Source organism: Mus pahari, chromosome 12, assembly GCF_900095145.1.
Source record: "Mus pahari chromosome 12, PAHARI_EIJ_v1.1, whole genome shotgun sequence".
NCBI classification, from domain to species: Eukaryota; Metazoa; Chordata; class Mammalia; order Rodentia; family Muridae; genus Mus; species Mus pahari.
Window position 1 is genome coordinate 30,967,648 of NC_034601.1, and position 14,184 is coordinate 30,981,831.

The window sequence follows — 14,184 nt, forward strand, 5'->3', positions numbered from 1 at the left end:
CAGGCGGATTTCTGAGTTCGAGGCCAGCCTGGTCTACAAAGTGAGTTCCAGGACAGCCAAGGCTATACAGAGAAACCCTGTCTCGAAAAAAGAAAAAAAAAGAAAAAGAGAAACAAAAACAGGCTGAAGAAATGACAGTTAAAGCACGTGTTGATTCTACAGAGGACCTGGGTTTTGTCCCCAGTACCCACACAGCACCTCACAACCATCTTTTAACTCCAGTTCCAGAGTGTCTGATCCCTCTTCTTACCTCTCTGCTGCTACCAGGCACAGACATGAGAACCAAAATTATGCTTTTCATTTTGTTTTTGATACAAGATGAACTTGGATATTTACCTGACATTGGTGTTAGCTCAGGAAGCCCAGGGTTGGCAGTGTAGAGTCCTGGAAGTCTCGAGTTCTCTTGCAAAATGGCATTTTTGGTAGGAGACTAGGCATGTTGCATCACAGTGCAAATGAATGTCCTCTTTTAGGTCAAAGTTTGTGTTATTAAGAGAGGATAATTTTGAAATTCTGTTATTCTATGGGATGTCAACTATATATCAGAAAGTTTCAACAAAAATTGGCCTGAGGCAATGTAAGGGTCCATGATTCACTGAAGAATGATAACCCGGAATAGTATGTAAACGCAAAGAAATTTTATTCTGCAGAAATCCAGCATGCTGGGGTCTCCCATTACCAAGCTAGAGAGACAACCAAGTGAGCTCACAGGCCTGATTTAAAGCACATTAGGAGATTCTGGGGTAGGTGCTCCATCTCTAGGAACAGTCAATTACTGAGGTGTGGGGGCTGGAAACTTGCTGAGGAAGTCTGGAAACTGCTGCTGATCCATTGTCCTTGCCTCAGGCCAGGTGGCAGGGCAGCTTCTGAGTGCTGGACTTGCCCGTACTCGCCCAGTTCTTGGAAACAGAGATTTAGCCTTTTCTCTTGAACTGCCAGTTTGCAGTCTGTCATGGAGCCAGCCCAGCCTTCTCAGCGGAATCTCCTTTCAGGCTGTTTTTATCTTTTCTGATGATTACTTCCGACAGTAGAAGCTGTGGGCCTTTGGGTCTCCCGTGCCCAACCCGTGTGGAGCCTGGTACGCAGCAGGAGTCTGGTCAGTGTTTGTTGGATTCCAGGGACCTGAAAGCTCATCTCATGCTTTATAAACGTGTACTGCACAGTCTCTTCCGTTGAGGTCTGGGTTTCTTCTGCTTTTGTCCCTCTTGTTTTCATAGATTTACAACTTAGTCCTCTATGGAATTACTTTGAATTTGTCACCTGTACTACCGTGGTTAAATTAAAGTCCACTTGACTAGGCACCATGCTTGGGCTTAGGCCATTTTACTATGCTTGTTCTGGAGTCGAACTGAAAATTTACAGGGACAAAGCAAGCTTCCCCCACATATCCCATCCCCGCCCCCACCACTGATGCCATTTTTGTTTGTCTACCTGTGTGTTCAGTCAAATAGAGAGGTTCCTTTGACAAAAACATTAATTTCAAAGTTGAAGGAGAGAGGAGAGAAGGAGAGAGAGGAGAGAAAGAATCAAAAGGAGGAAAAGAAGGAACAGAGAGGGGAGGGGGGCACCGTAGATTCTTCAGCTCTGAATGCTGTTCCTGCTCAAACCGCGGGTGACATATGTCGAGTCTCCTTGCAGAAGACACAAAGGAAAACCAGGTTTCTTTTCTTTTTTTTTGGGTTTTTCGAGACAGGATTTCTCTGTGTAGCCCTGGCTGACCTGGAACTCACTTTGTAGACCAGGCTGGCCTCGAACTCAGAAATCCGCCCGCCTCTGCCTCCCCTCTGCCTCCCCAGTGCTGGGATTAAAAGTGTGCACCACCATTCCCGGCGAAAGCCAGGTTTCCAATCTTACCTACTTTGTTGTGTTGGGCAAGTTGCTTAATGTTTCTGGATTTCTATGTCCTTGATTATAAAGCTCTCTTGATCATTTCTGTGGTGGTTTGATAAAGAGGAGGTTGAGAAGTGAATAGATTTGAAAACGAAACGTTGTATGAATGTCTTGTCGTCTCCCATGCTTTCTTGATTTTTAACTTTTGTGTGTGTGTGTGTGTATGGGTGCTTTCCATGCGTGGTACATATGCAATGCCTATGTGCTGTGTGCCTGCAGTGTCCATGAAGGCCAGAAGAGGGTGTCACATCCTTTGGAACTTGATCTACATTCTGGGAATCAAACCCAGGAACCCAGGTCCTCTGCAAGAACAAGTGCTCTAAACTGCTGAGCTCTGTAGTCCCTTCATGTTTTCTCAATTCTTACTTTGCAACCTGGCTCAGGTATGAACATTTCCCATGAGCAACATAACCATTTACCATGATCTATAGGGAGAAAAGTATAATACACCATTATATTATTATTAAAAGTATATATTATTATATTATTATATAAAAGTATAATATACCATTATATTATTATTAAAAGTATAATATACCATTACTGTAGGGAGAAAAGTATAATTAATGCCTCCCTCCTCACATCTTTGTAGTCTTATGACCCAAGTCATTAAGATCAAATTGATCACCGGTCCATTTTATCCTGTGACTTATTGCACTGCAGTTCTAGAACCAGGGTTTTAGGGCTCCAGTAGCCCAGGAGACTTAGCTCAGCCACCCTTCCCAGGACTCAGAGCAGGAGTAGTGGAAAGCAGAGAAAGGTTTCAATAGTTTACATTAGGAAGAAGAAAGGCTAAAGAGTCCCCAGAGCCTACAGTTTCTTCTTCTGGTTACATATGTGAGTTTCAGGTTTAATTAAAAGATGAATTATGGGACTGGTGACATGGCTCAGCAGTTAAGAGCTGAGTCCTACCCTTTTGAGGACCCAGGTTTGATTCCAAACACTTACATGGTCACTAAGAAATTATAACTCCAGTTCCAGAGGATCTGAGCTACACAGAGAAATCCTGTCTCAAATCCCCTCCCCCCCCCAAAAAAAAAAAGAAATTAAATCTTGAAAGAAAAAAGAACACTGGAGCTGGAGAGATGGCTTAGCGGTTAAGAGCACTGACTGCTCTTCCGAAGGTCCTGAGTTCAAATCCCAGCAGCCACATGGTGGCTCACAACCATCCATCATGAGATCTGACACCCTCTTCTGGTGTGTCTGAAGACAGCTACTGTGTAATAAGAAGGAAAGAAAGAAGACTACTTTGAGGTTAGGCAAGGAAAGCAGGCAGTACTCATCAAGGCTTTTCCTGACCATCATTACCGCATCTCAGGGTCCCGCAAGGCCGTCTCATGAATTGTTGTAACAGTCTTCAAAGGGAGGGACTAACCCGGATTCTACAAGAAGATCTGTCTCCATCAGAGACAAATGTCCTCATCTTAGAGGTGGCGTCAAGGTAATTGAGGCTTAGGTGTTTTCAACCTTGAGATTAAAACAGATTGGTACTCCTTATTAATAGGTGTGCGTGTGCACTTAGGCCTGAAGTAAAAGAGACAAATATGAAATGCAGAGGTGGCAGGCTTCTGTCTTGTTTTAGATACCTTTAGGACCAAACGAAGAGCTCCTGTGTACCTGGTCCAGCTCTGTAGACCAAGCTGGCCTCGAGCTCAAGGTGGCTCAAACTCTTTATTTCACCAGCATGCATATACCAGGCATGCATACCTGCGATACCCACTTGCCCCTGCTTCCTGACTGCTGGGATTAAAGGTTTGCACCACTACTGCCCATCAAGAATTTGTGTAGGGGCTGGAGCGATGGCTCAGTGGTTAAGAGCACTGTCTGCTCTTCCAGAAGTCCTGAGTTCAAGTCCCAGCAACCATATAGTGGCTCATAACTCTCTATCTGATGCCCTCTTCTGGTATGCAGGTGTACATGCAGATAGAGAAAAAAAAAAAAGAATTAACATTTTTTCCCCTGTGTTCATGGAGCATTGAAACAAAGTTTTTTCTTACTCATTTTTTTTTTTTTTTTTTAGGACAGGGGAGCAACCAGCAAGGAAAACTGGACAAAATGGAACAGTCGTCCACATTTCAACGATACCCAGCATCTTTAACTCAGGAACTTCAGGACCAAAAGAAACAGTTTGAAAAGTGTGGCTTGTGGGTTGTGCAGGTATATCTAATCAAAGAAGGCTCTGGTTTACCTAGCTGCTGACTGGTTCTGTAGCCAAAATAATGAAAATTCTCCTGCCGAGGACTCAGCCGCGCTCAGTCATCTGGAGTCTGGAATAAGACTCAGTGCAAGTACAGGCCTTGAAGGGTAGAGTTGGAATCAGGAGGCAGACATGATGTCAAGATAAGCAGAGCCACAGATTCAAGATTTATGAGGAAGTGTCTACCTGTCCTTGACCACTGCAGTGGAAAGCACGTTGTGTTTAGCCTGCTGTGCTACCTCTGTTTACCCACTTTTATCTCACTAAACCATTAGCTTTAATGGGACACATACTATGCCTGTAGGTCATTTCGGTACCAGTGACTGCACATGCTGATGACACAGTGGAGTTGTGTGTGAAGCAGGGTAGGCATGCTGTGTGTATGCTGTTGAAATAAAGAGGCTTCTCCAGTTAAAGTGTCCCAACAAGGCAGAACTTCACTTCTCATCACTACCCAGAGAGCAGAAGAGCCAGCACACTGGGTGGGGGAGCTCACTCGATTATATTCTAACCCAGGTGGAGACTGTCCTGTCCCCACTGACTGGGGTCTGACCTCTGGCTTGGCTAGCTTTAAAAGAAACAGTGAAACGAAGATGAAGGATAAGGGGGGTGGGAGAGTGCCAGTGCCTAACTTACTTAAGCTCCTAGCTGCCTGGCCTTTGTAAATAAAAAGGTTTATGGGGTAGGGGATTAAAGCATTTGCGTAAAAGTCTTACTAGGTAGAGGAGATGAAAAGACTTGAATTCCTTCTCAGAAAAGACTGTCAGGAAAGACTAACATTTGAGGTCTCTAATATGTGGAGGTTAGGAAACCTCAGCTGTCCTCCTGTCTTCTCTTCCACTGTTCGCCTTGTTTTTTGAGCCGGGGTCTGTGGTGGTTTGAATGAGAACGGCCCCCCTACAGGCTCATACATTAGAATGCTTGGTCCCTAGTTAGGGTAACTATTCCAGAAGGGTTTGGGGGTGTGGCCTTACTGGAGGAGGTGGGTCACTGGGAGTGGGCTTTGAGGTTCCTAAAGTTATGCCAGCCTGTCTTGGTTTCTGTTACTGCTCTTATACATGCCTGCTTCCTTTAATTATGACCATGGACCGAACGTCAAAAACGGTAAGCAAGCACTAGTTAAGGGCAGTCTTTTATGCCTTGGACATGGTGTCTCTTCACAGCAGTAGAATAGTAACTAAAACAGGCTCTCTTGATTTTACTTGGAACTTGCTAATTGGGCAAGCTTGACCAGCCCAGTGAGCCCCAGGGACGTGTGTCGCCCCCAGTGCTGAGGTTACAAGCACACGTCACATGCGTGGCTTTTTAAGATGTAGTGTCTGAGGATTGAACTCAGGCCCTCATGTTTCCAAGCCGGGCACTTTACCAACTAACTGAGCTATCCCCAAGCCTGTGAGGTTTTTTTTTCTCCTTTTTTTAAAAGATTTATTTAGTATTATAAATAAGTACACTATTGCTGTCTTCAGATGCACCAGAAGAGGGTGTCAGATCTCCTTATGGGGGTGGTTGTGAGCCACCATGTGGTTGCTGGGATTTGAACTCAGGACTTTCTGAAGAACGGTCAGTGCTCTTACCTGCTAAGCCATCTCACCAGCCCCAAGCCTGTGAATTTTTATTAAATCACTTTCTTTTGAGACAGAGTCTCACATAGCCCAGGCTAGCTTTATACTTGTATATGTAGCTGAGATTGTCCTTGATTTCTTTCTGACCCCCCTGTCTCTACTTCTGGGTCTATAGGCATACAACTGACATTATTAAATTCACTTATTGAAAAAAGGGGGTGGGGTGGCTGGAGAGATGGCTCAGCGGTTAAGAGCTCTGACTGCTCTTCCGAAGGTCCTGAGTTCAAATCCCAGCAACCACATGGGTGACTCACAATCATCTGTAATGAGATCTGACTCCTTCTGGAGTGTCTGAAGACAACTACAGTGTACTTACATAAATAAATCTTAAAAAAAAAAAAAAAGAAAGAAAAAAAAGAAAAAGGGGGTAGGTATATTTTGAAAAGAGAGAGAGAGAGAGAGAGAGAGAGAAGCCAAATTAGGAGAGAACTGAAAAGAAAACTTCATATATTCTATCCACGTAGCACATGTATCTTTCAAGCAGCGCAGGAAACAATTTAAGTAGCCATTTTTCAGAGCATCAGTTCTCTTCTTTGCTTATAGGTGGAGCAGATAGACAATAAGGTACTGCTGGCTGCCTTCCAAGAGAAGAAGAAAATGATGGAAGAGAAGACGCCAAAGGGATCTGGGAGCCAAAGGTTGTTTCAGCAGGTCCCACGTCAGTTCTGCAATGCGGTGTGCAGAGTCGGCTTCCACAGACTGTATTCAGCATCCTATAGTAGGTGTCAGGCTTGTCCTCTGGGTGTGTCTTCAGGGCTGCCTTCTTGGGCACAGGCTAGCAGAGTCAGTGGATAGCTGTGGGGAAGGGATCCTTCTCCCCTGGGCTTCAGGGGTGAAGTCTTTTAGAAATGGTCACTCTTTTATCTTTCCTGTCTTTTGCTTGTGTGCAATATATTGATGCGAGTATGGACAGCAGGATCTATGGTTCTGGTTTTAACCTTGTTCCTGTTTCTGTGTTCTAGCTATCCTATGTGCAGAGAGCACCTTGATGTGTCCCTTCCTTACCTTTCTCATTTCAACCAAATTATTGATACCAACTCCTCCTTCCTTAGTTAGAAGCTAACATTTACCTTAAAGTAACTTAGTTACTTAAGTAAGTAACTTAGTTACTTAAGTAAGTAACTTGAAGAAACTTGTATCTTGTGCCTGGCCCTACCTTTTTTTAGACAGAGTCTATGTAGTCTCCTGGCTGTCTTGTAACTCACAGAGATCTGCCTGCAGCCTCCCTTCCCTGGTACTGGTACTGGGATTTAAGGCATGTACCATCATCAAGGCATGTACCATCATGCTGAGCCCTTCCGTCCTCTATTTCCTGTCAATGAAGCAGGTATAAACTGGCAGATGAAGTGCCCCCTCTTACTTGTTAGCTACTGGTATGAATTGGATTGGGAGAAGTGTAGTGATAACTCCCGTTTTGAAACAGGAGAAGGAGAACACAGAACACTTACTGTGTGCTGCTGGACAGGATTGCTCAATAGCCTTTGTTCCTTTCTAGGTCTACTGCCTAGAGAGGGGACTGCCATTGGACTGCCTCAAAGGCTAGAACATGCTCAGATTATTGTAGCCAGATTACAGTTTCGTCAGCAATATGATTCCTTTAAAAATTCAGCAAGCTCAGTGGTTAAGAGCACTTGTGGCTCTTGCAGAGGACCCAGATTTGATTTCAAGAACCTACCCGATTCACAACCATCTGTTACTCCAGTTCTAGAGACTTGATGCCCTCTTCTGCCCTGTCCAGGCACCAAGCACATACTTGGTACAGGCACACTGATGTAGGCAAAACCACTCACACATAAAATAAAAATGAGTAACAGTTTTTTTTTTTTTTTTTTAAAGTCCAGCAAGCAGGGCTGGAGATAGCTTAGAAGTTAAAAGCACTTGCTTCCCACAGGAGCAAGTTTGAGTCCCAGCACCCACATGGTGACTCAAAACCATCTGTAACCCCAGTCCCAGAGGGAACCAGTGCCCTCTTCTGGCCTCTGTGGACACTACATGCACATGGCAGACAAACATGCACACAAACACTCACACGGACACATAGAAAATAAATAAGTGAAATCTACAGACACACAAAAAATAAATTGAAAACTTCAGCAAGTAGGAGGATTCATTTGAAGTCAAGTTCATGTCCTCATGATCACACAAGGGGACACAGGATCCCTTTTGCAGGATCCTGGTAACATCAATAAAACAATTTTAAAAAATGGACTCAGCAGGGAACTCAAAGATTATTTTGTTGGAGCCAGAGAAAATAATAGAGCAGGCAGACAGGCTGAAGTCTGTGCATTGGCCTGGAGGGGGGAAGTGGAAATGGAGGGAATGTTATACTTACTGAACTTCAAGTCAAGACAGCAGGCAGGCTCGCAGTGGGAGTCTGTGGGTTCACAGGACATGGTGGGGGAGTGAGCTCCAGAGACAGTGGGAGACCCTGTGTAAGTCAGACGGGCTTAGGATGTTGGTTGGAGATGAAAAGGGGGTGTTAGGCTGGGGAGGGGGGTAGTTGCAGTCTCTGGGTCAAAACTAGTTACATCTCTTTCTTCTGATTTTAGTTCTATCAGCTGGAAGAAAGGATATTTGAACTGAGAAAAGTGCTCTAAAAAACGATCATGCTTTATTTTCCTGTTATTTATAGTTTAAAATCAAAACAACAACAACAACAACAACAACAACAACAACAAAACATGTTTTCAGTCCTTCAGGTTCTCAGCCTTTTGTTGAATAAAACCTTCTCAGACAACTAAACTATGGAAGCTAGAATTTTAAGACCATGATTTCCTTATTAAATATAAATATTCCTGAATTAGCAATAAGTATCTCCTACATACATGTATTAATATATATGGATATGTTTATTAAGAGGCTTTGTTCTCAGCTTTATCTCTTTTGTCCTTGAGCCAATATTCAAAAAGAAGCTCTTGCAATGAAACTTTGATTATTTTTTTTTAAAGATTTATTTATTTATTTTATGTGTGTACACTGTAGCTATCTTCAGACACTCCAGAAGAGGGCATCAGATTTTTGTTACAGATGATTGTGAGCCACCATGTGGTTGCTGGGATTTGAACTCAGGACCATTTGGAAGAGCAGTCGGTGCTCTTAACCGCTGAGCCATCTCACCAGCCCAACTTTGATTATTTTAATCTCAGACTACTGTTATTTTGGCCCTGTGTCTTCTGTGTTTACATTTCAGAGAGATCTCTTAGTGATGTTTTCAGAACAGAAACATCACCGTAGCCATTTGTCATGCTCTGTTCAGTGTGGCAGCTTCCAGCAACCCATAGCTACTGAACACAAGATGTGGCTAATCTGAATTGAAGTGTACTGTAAATATAAATAAGATAGATACTGGATTTAAAAGCCTGCTGTAAACATAAAGTATCCCCATGAAATTTCTTTTAAGTATATAACGTTTTAAAGGATTTAATTTATGTGCAGTTGTCTTTTTCCTGCATGAATGTATGTGCATCACACTACACATGTGCCTGGTGGAGGTCAGAAGAGCCCCTGGAACTGGAGATGTGTATGGTTGGGAGCCACAATATGGGTGCTTGGAACTGAACAAGTCCTCTGAAAAACAAGGGCTTAGAACCTCTGAGCCATCTCCCCAGGCCCCTCCCTAGTGAACTGTTAGACTGATAGTTAGATATTAAAATGATACTTTAATAATTTGATTTCACCCTGTTGTTGTTGTTGTTGTTGTTTGAGACAGGGTTTCTCTGTGTAGCCTTGGGTGGCCTGGAACTTGATTTGTTGACTAAGCTTGCTCAGTCAGTCAACAGGTTCCCCAGCGCAGGAGTGAGGATTAAAAAATAAAAAGACAATTGGACAACATTGTAGCATGACCCCAGCCAGTTCTGAGGCTGAGGCGGGTTTATTTTTTCCCGATCTGCTTTTATATCATTTTAATTATATGTAATTATTAAGGGCCGGTAGTACAATGAGGAACAAACACGACAATAAACACAAATAGTCAAGGAACAAGCAAGACAATAAACAAAGTCCCATTATCACTCCTGTTGCTGTTTCTAAGGGCTTATCAGGATGAGCAAGGTATCTGAGCCTATTTTCCTGTCCTAGTCCAAAGTCATATTCATGCTTGAAACCTACTTCTTTGTTCCATTCTGAAGTCAGATTCTTGCCTGAACTTACTTCCTTGTCATGTCCTAATGTTAGATTCCTGCCTGAAGCCCCTTTCCTTGTCCTTGGCCAATGTCAGATTCTTGCCAATTGGCCCCTCAAAGGCTCTCCACAATTTGTAGGCCAGGCTGGCCTGGGACTCACAAGAGATCTGCCTGCCTCTGCCTCCTGAGTGCTTGGCTTAAAGGTGTGCACCAATGTGCCTGGCTCCTTATATATAAATATATTAAGTTTTTCGAGACAGGGTTTCTCTGTATAGCCCTGGCTGTCCTGGAACTCACTTGGTAGACCAGGCTGGCCTCGAACTCAGAAATCCGCCTGCCTCTGCCTCCCAAGTGCTGGGATTAAAGGCCTGCGCCACCAGGCCCGGCTTTATATTTTTTTAGTGTGGCTACTATAAAACTATTGAAGCGTCTCATGTGGCTTATATTGCATTTCTGATTCCCATGCTGCTCCAGAGCCTAAGGCAATGTTTGGTTCGGTGTAGAAGGGATAGGAAGAAGGAGTGAGTGACACCAGTGCTTCAGAGAGGCCTTAGTGTGTCCCCTCTACATGATGTTGTCACTGCTGAGGACTGAGCCACGGCCCTGCAGTGTTAATACATGTCACTAAGCTGCATTAAGTCCCTCTGCAGTGAAGAAGGGCTACTTTTCTGGTATACTATAATAGGTATAAACCTAGTTCATAAACCTAGTTCAAAGCAATGGAGGATACTTAGTGGGCGTTGCATTGTACCAGGCCACAGTAAGAGACTAGAATACTCTGCAAGGGATATAAGGACTATGTTCTCCTAAACAAAGGTTGTTCTTCTTGAACAAACCAAAACCGTTTCCATTGTTTCTCTTACAATGTCCAGGACTCTGCCTTTGCCCACTCCCATTTCTCTTTTTGATTTTCATGCTGCCTTTGTAGCACAGGCTGGCCTCAAACTCAACTACCCTCCTGTCCTAGTGCTGCCTGTTCTTACCGAGCGCTATCTAAAGGCTGTAGTCTCAGTAGCTGTAGAGATAGATAGACCTATTTGTATCTTGTGTAGCCTGCCAATGTTCTAAGAAAAACACATTTCCTTACTGATGCCAACTGCCTGGTTAATATTGACTTGAATCATAATTTCTCCGAATCTAGATTTTCATGCTTTAAATGAAAATATCATCCAAATTACAGGTTAATTGAATCTAATCAATGTGAAATTGCTTTGAAAGCCAGCTACTTCTCTGTAAATTCTAATTGTGTGTTCCAATATAAAGACTGTTGTTGATGGTATCAGTGATCTTGTCTCAGGGGAGCAACTTAGGGTGAAAGACATCAATTGTGTGAATGTCTAGAGAGAGGATACATATTAGCACCCAAATAGATATCATCTACCAGAACATATATTTTTTTTTTCTCTTTCAGACCCAGTTTATGGAGCTGGCATATATTTCACCAAGAGCCTCAAAAAACTAGCAGACGAGGTCAAGAAAACTTCGAGCACAGACAAGCTAATCTATGTGTTTGAGGCAGAAGTACTCACAGGGTCCTTCTGTCAGGGTAATTCCTCAAATATCATCCCTCCGCCATTGAGTCCTGGGGCCTTAGATGTCAATGACAGCGTAGTTGACACTGTTTCCAGCCCTGAAACCATTGTTGTTTTTAATGGCATGCAGGCCATGCCCCGGTACTTGTGGACTTGTACACAGGATAAGACGTTCTCACAGCATCAGATGTGGTCGCAGGGCTACTCATCCGGACCAGGAATGGTCCCTTCGCTGCAGTCCTGGGGAAGGGTCTCAAATGGCAGCTCTGTTTAGTGTCTGCATCATTTTAACAAGCAGAAGGGGTTGAGAGAACTGACAAAATGACAAATAACAGGTTACCTGTTCAGAATGACGGGGTCACTAAAGGCACCGACCACACACTAGCATCATAGTGCCTTCGTCTTCACCTCTGGGCTTGACTGGGCAGATGCCAGCTAAAACTTCCTCACTATCTTTTCTACTTGACATCTTTCATCTCCTTTCCTATAGGTGACAGCAAGAATACTTTATATAGAACAAGGATTTTTTTTTTTCAAACCTGTTATTTTCTAAAATGATAGCACAAACTAGGACAACGGGATGATTTCAGGTTTTCTATATAATTTTATAAAGTGCTTTGGATATCCAAATGAATCACCTTTATCTGAGTAACTGGCTGTGAATTGTGTATGTGTGAAATTGAATGATGCAATCTCAAGGGACATCAAGAGTTTAGTCATACCAAGCAATGTCACTCGATGCCGAGTATGGTGGGGCGGGCGCACCTATAGTCCCCGAACTTCAGAGGCAGAGGCAGGAGAGATCTCTGAGTTTAAGGCCAGCCTGGTCTGCAGAGGGAGTTCCAGGACAGCCAGGGCTACGCATGTCATGGAAACCCTGTCATGGAATAACAAAACACACACCCTCCCCACAACCAACAAAAATCCAATAGCATTCAACCACTATGTGGCTTAAGGATTAACTCGCCAAGCATCAGTTGGTCACTACAAGTGCTTCAGTTACTTTCTGGATGCTAAGCAAGACAAATATCCCCAAGACATTTTATCCTGAGTAATCAGAAAGGCAGATGTGGACACACGAACCAATATGAATAGATACAGTTAAAGGAGGATTACAGGTGAGAGCAGGACAAATGTGTCAAGGTCTTGGAAGAAACTTCAGAAGGAACATAAGAGAAAAGCTGAGTCCACCCCGCTGTGCCTGAATTTGACTTTAAGGTGCTATTTGTAATAGAGGGACTGATCTTACAATCTATAGATTGCTTACTTCCACGTTCATATGTATTTGTAATTCTAAACCTCTGAGCTCTCACCATTCAATCTTCAACTCATAAGAACCTTCCCTGGCTGGAGAGATGGCTCAGTGGTTAAGAGCACTGACTGTTCTTCCAGAGGTCCTGAGTTCAAATCTCAGCAACCACATAGTGACTCACAACCATTTGTAATTGGATCCCTTGCTCTCTTCTGGTGTTTCAGCTACAGGATGCTCATATACATTAAATAGATAAATTTTTAAAAATCTTTTTTTTTTTTTTTTAAAAAAAGAACTTTCCCTTCTGCTCTTACCATTAGGCTGTATTCTCCTTGTAAGAAACATGCTTATTCTATTATATGGTACTACTGTCTTAAAATTTGGACTTCATACTATTGGCTTGAAAGGCCTCCCACCCTGATTCTTTGCTTGAGAGGTTCCATTCTGGGTCTGCCATAGCTGAGTCCATCAACACAAGGTAAGGAACTCCACAAGGCCAAGACAATGGACCATTGCGAGCCTGTAATACTCCTAAGCCAACCATTTCTAGGTATCTAGAAATCTCAGATTTACTACTTACAGAGTTCTGAGTCTGTTTGCAGAACACAGCTGATTTTTTGTTTGTTTGTTTGTTTGTATGTTTGTTTTCTTGGCTTTCCCCCAGACTATATTGCGGTACGGGTAGAGATGTACTCAGTGATAGAGTGCTTGCCTCTCCTGTGCGTAGCTGTAGGTTCAATCTCTAGCACACACACATTAAAAAAAATGTGGGTAGGGCTGCTGGTGAGATGTCTCGGTAGGTAAAGTCACTTGCTGCCAAGCCTGATGACCTGAGTTCGATGCCTGGGGTTCACCTGGTTCAAGAAGAGAACTGATTTCCTTCAAGTTGTATGACTTCCACACAACTCCCACAACCCTCTTCCAATAAAAGTAAATGTAATCGTGTGGTTTGAATAGGTTTGGCCTCCACAGACTCATGGTTTGAATGCTTGACCCACAGGGAGTGACACTGTTAGGAGGCGTGGTCTGGGAGGAAGTGCATCTCTGTGGGGGTGGGCTTTGAGACCCTATGCTCAAGCTCTGCCCAGTGCAGAAGGGATTCTCCTGGTTGCCTTCTGATCTACATGTAGAACTCTTGGCTCCTCCAGCACCAAGTCTGCATGCAGGATGCCATGCCCCCACCATGATGATGATGGATTAAACCTTTGAAAAGGTAAGCCAGTCCCAATGAAATGTTTGCCTTTGTAAGAGTTGCCTTGGTCACGCGTCTGTTCACGGCAATGAAACCCTAACTAAGACAAATAGCAATAAAAAGGAACAGCGAAAGGGTGAGCGGTTGTCAGGACAGTGCGGCTGCTGCATGTGTTGACTGAGCTGAGAAGGAGACGCCATGTGGAACACAGAACGGGGTGGGTTGGCTGAGCTGTTCAGTGGTACTGCAGTGAAACGCAGTGGGGAAGGAGTAATTAATATTTTGGAAATAGGATTAGTTCTACACTTTATTTATTTATTTATTTATTTTTGGTTTTTCGGGACAGGGTTTCTCTGTATAGCCCTGGCTGTCCTGGAA

General features: G+C 43.5%; 1 protein-coding gene across 5 annotated transcripts in view; it reads left to right on the plus strand.

Annotated features, from left to right (window-relative positions):
- Parp9 (poly(ADP-ribose) polymerase family member 9) overlaps window positions 1-12,775 on the plus strand; it is a 41,952-nt gene extending 29,177 nt beyond the window's left edge. For 4 of the 5 annotated variants that reach the window (XM_029544754.1, XM_029544753.1, XM_029544752.1 and 1 more), the window contains 3 exons: window positions 3,911-4,047; window positions 6,253-6,427; window positions 11,242-12,775. In XM_029544754.1, coding sequence (XP_029400614.1) covers window positions 3,911-4,047; window positions 6,253-6,427; window positions 11,242-11,636 — 707 coding nt within the window. In that variant the 3' untranslated portion in view covers window positions 11,637-12,775. The remainder of the gene's footprint in view (window positions 1-3,910; window positions 4,048-6,252; window positions 6,428-11,241) is intronic. The other variant, XM_021209388.1, reaches the window with a different exon arrangement.
- Window positions 12,776-14,184: the final 1,409 nt, after the last annotated feature.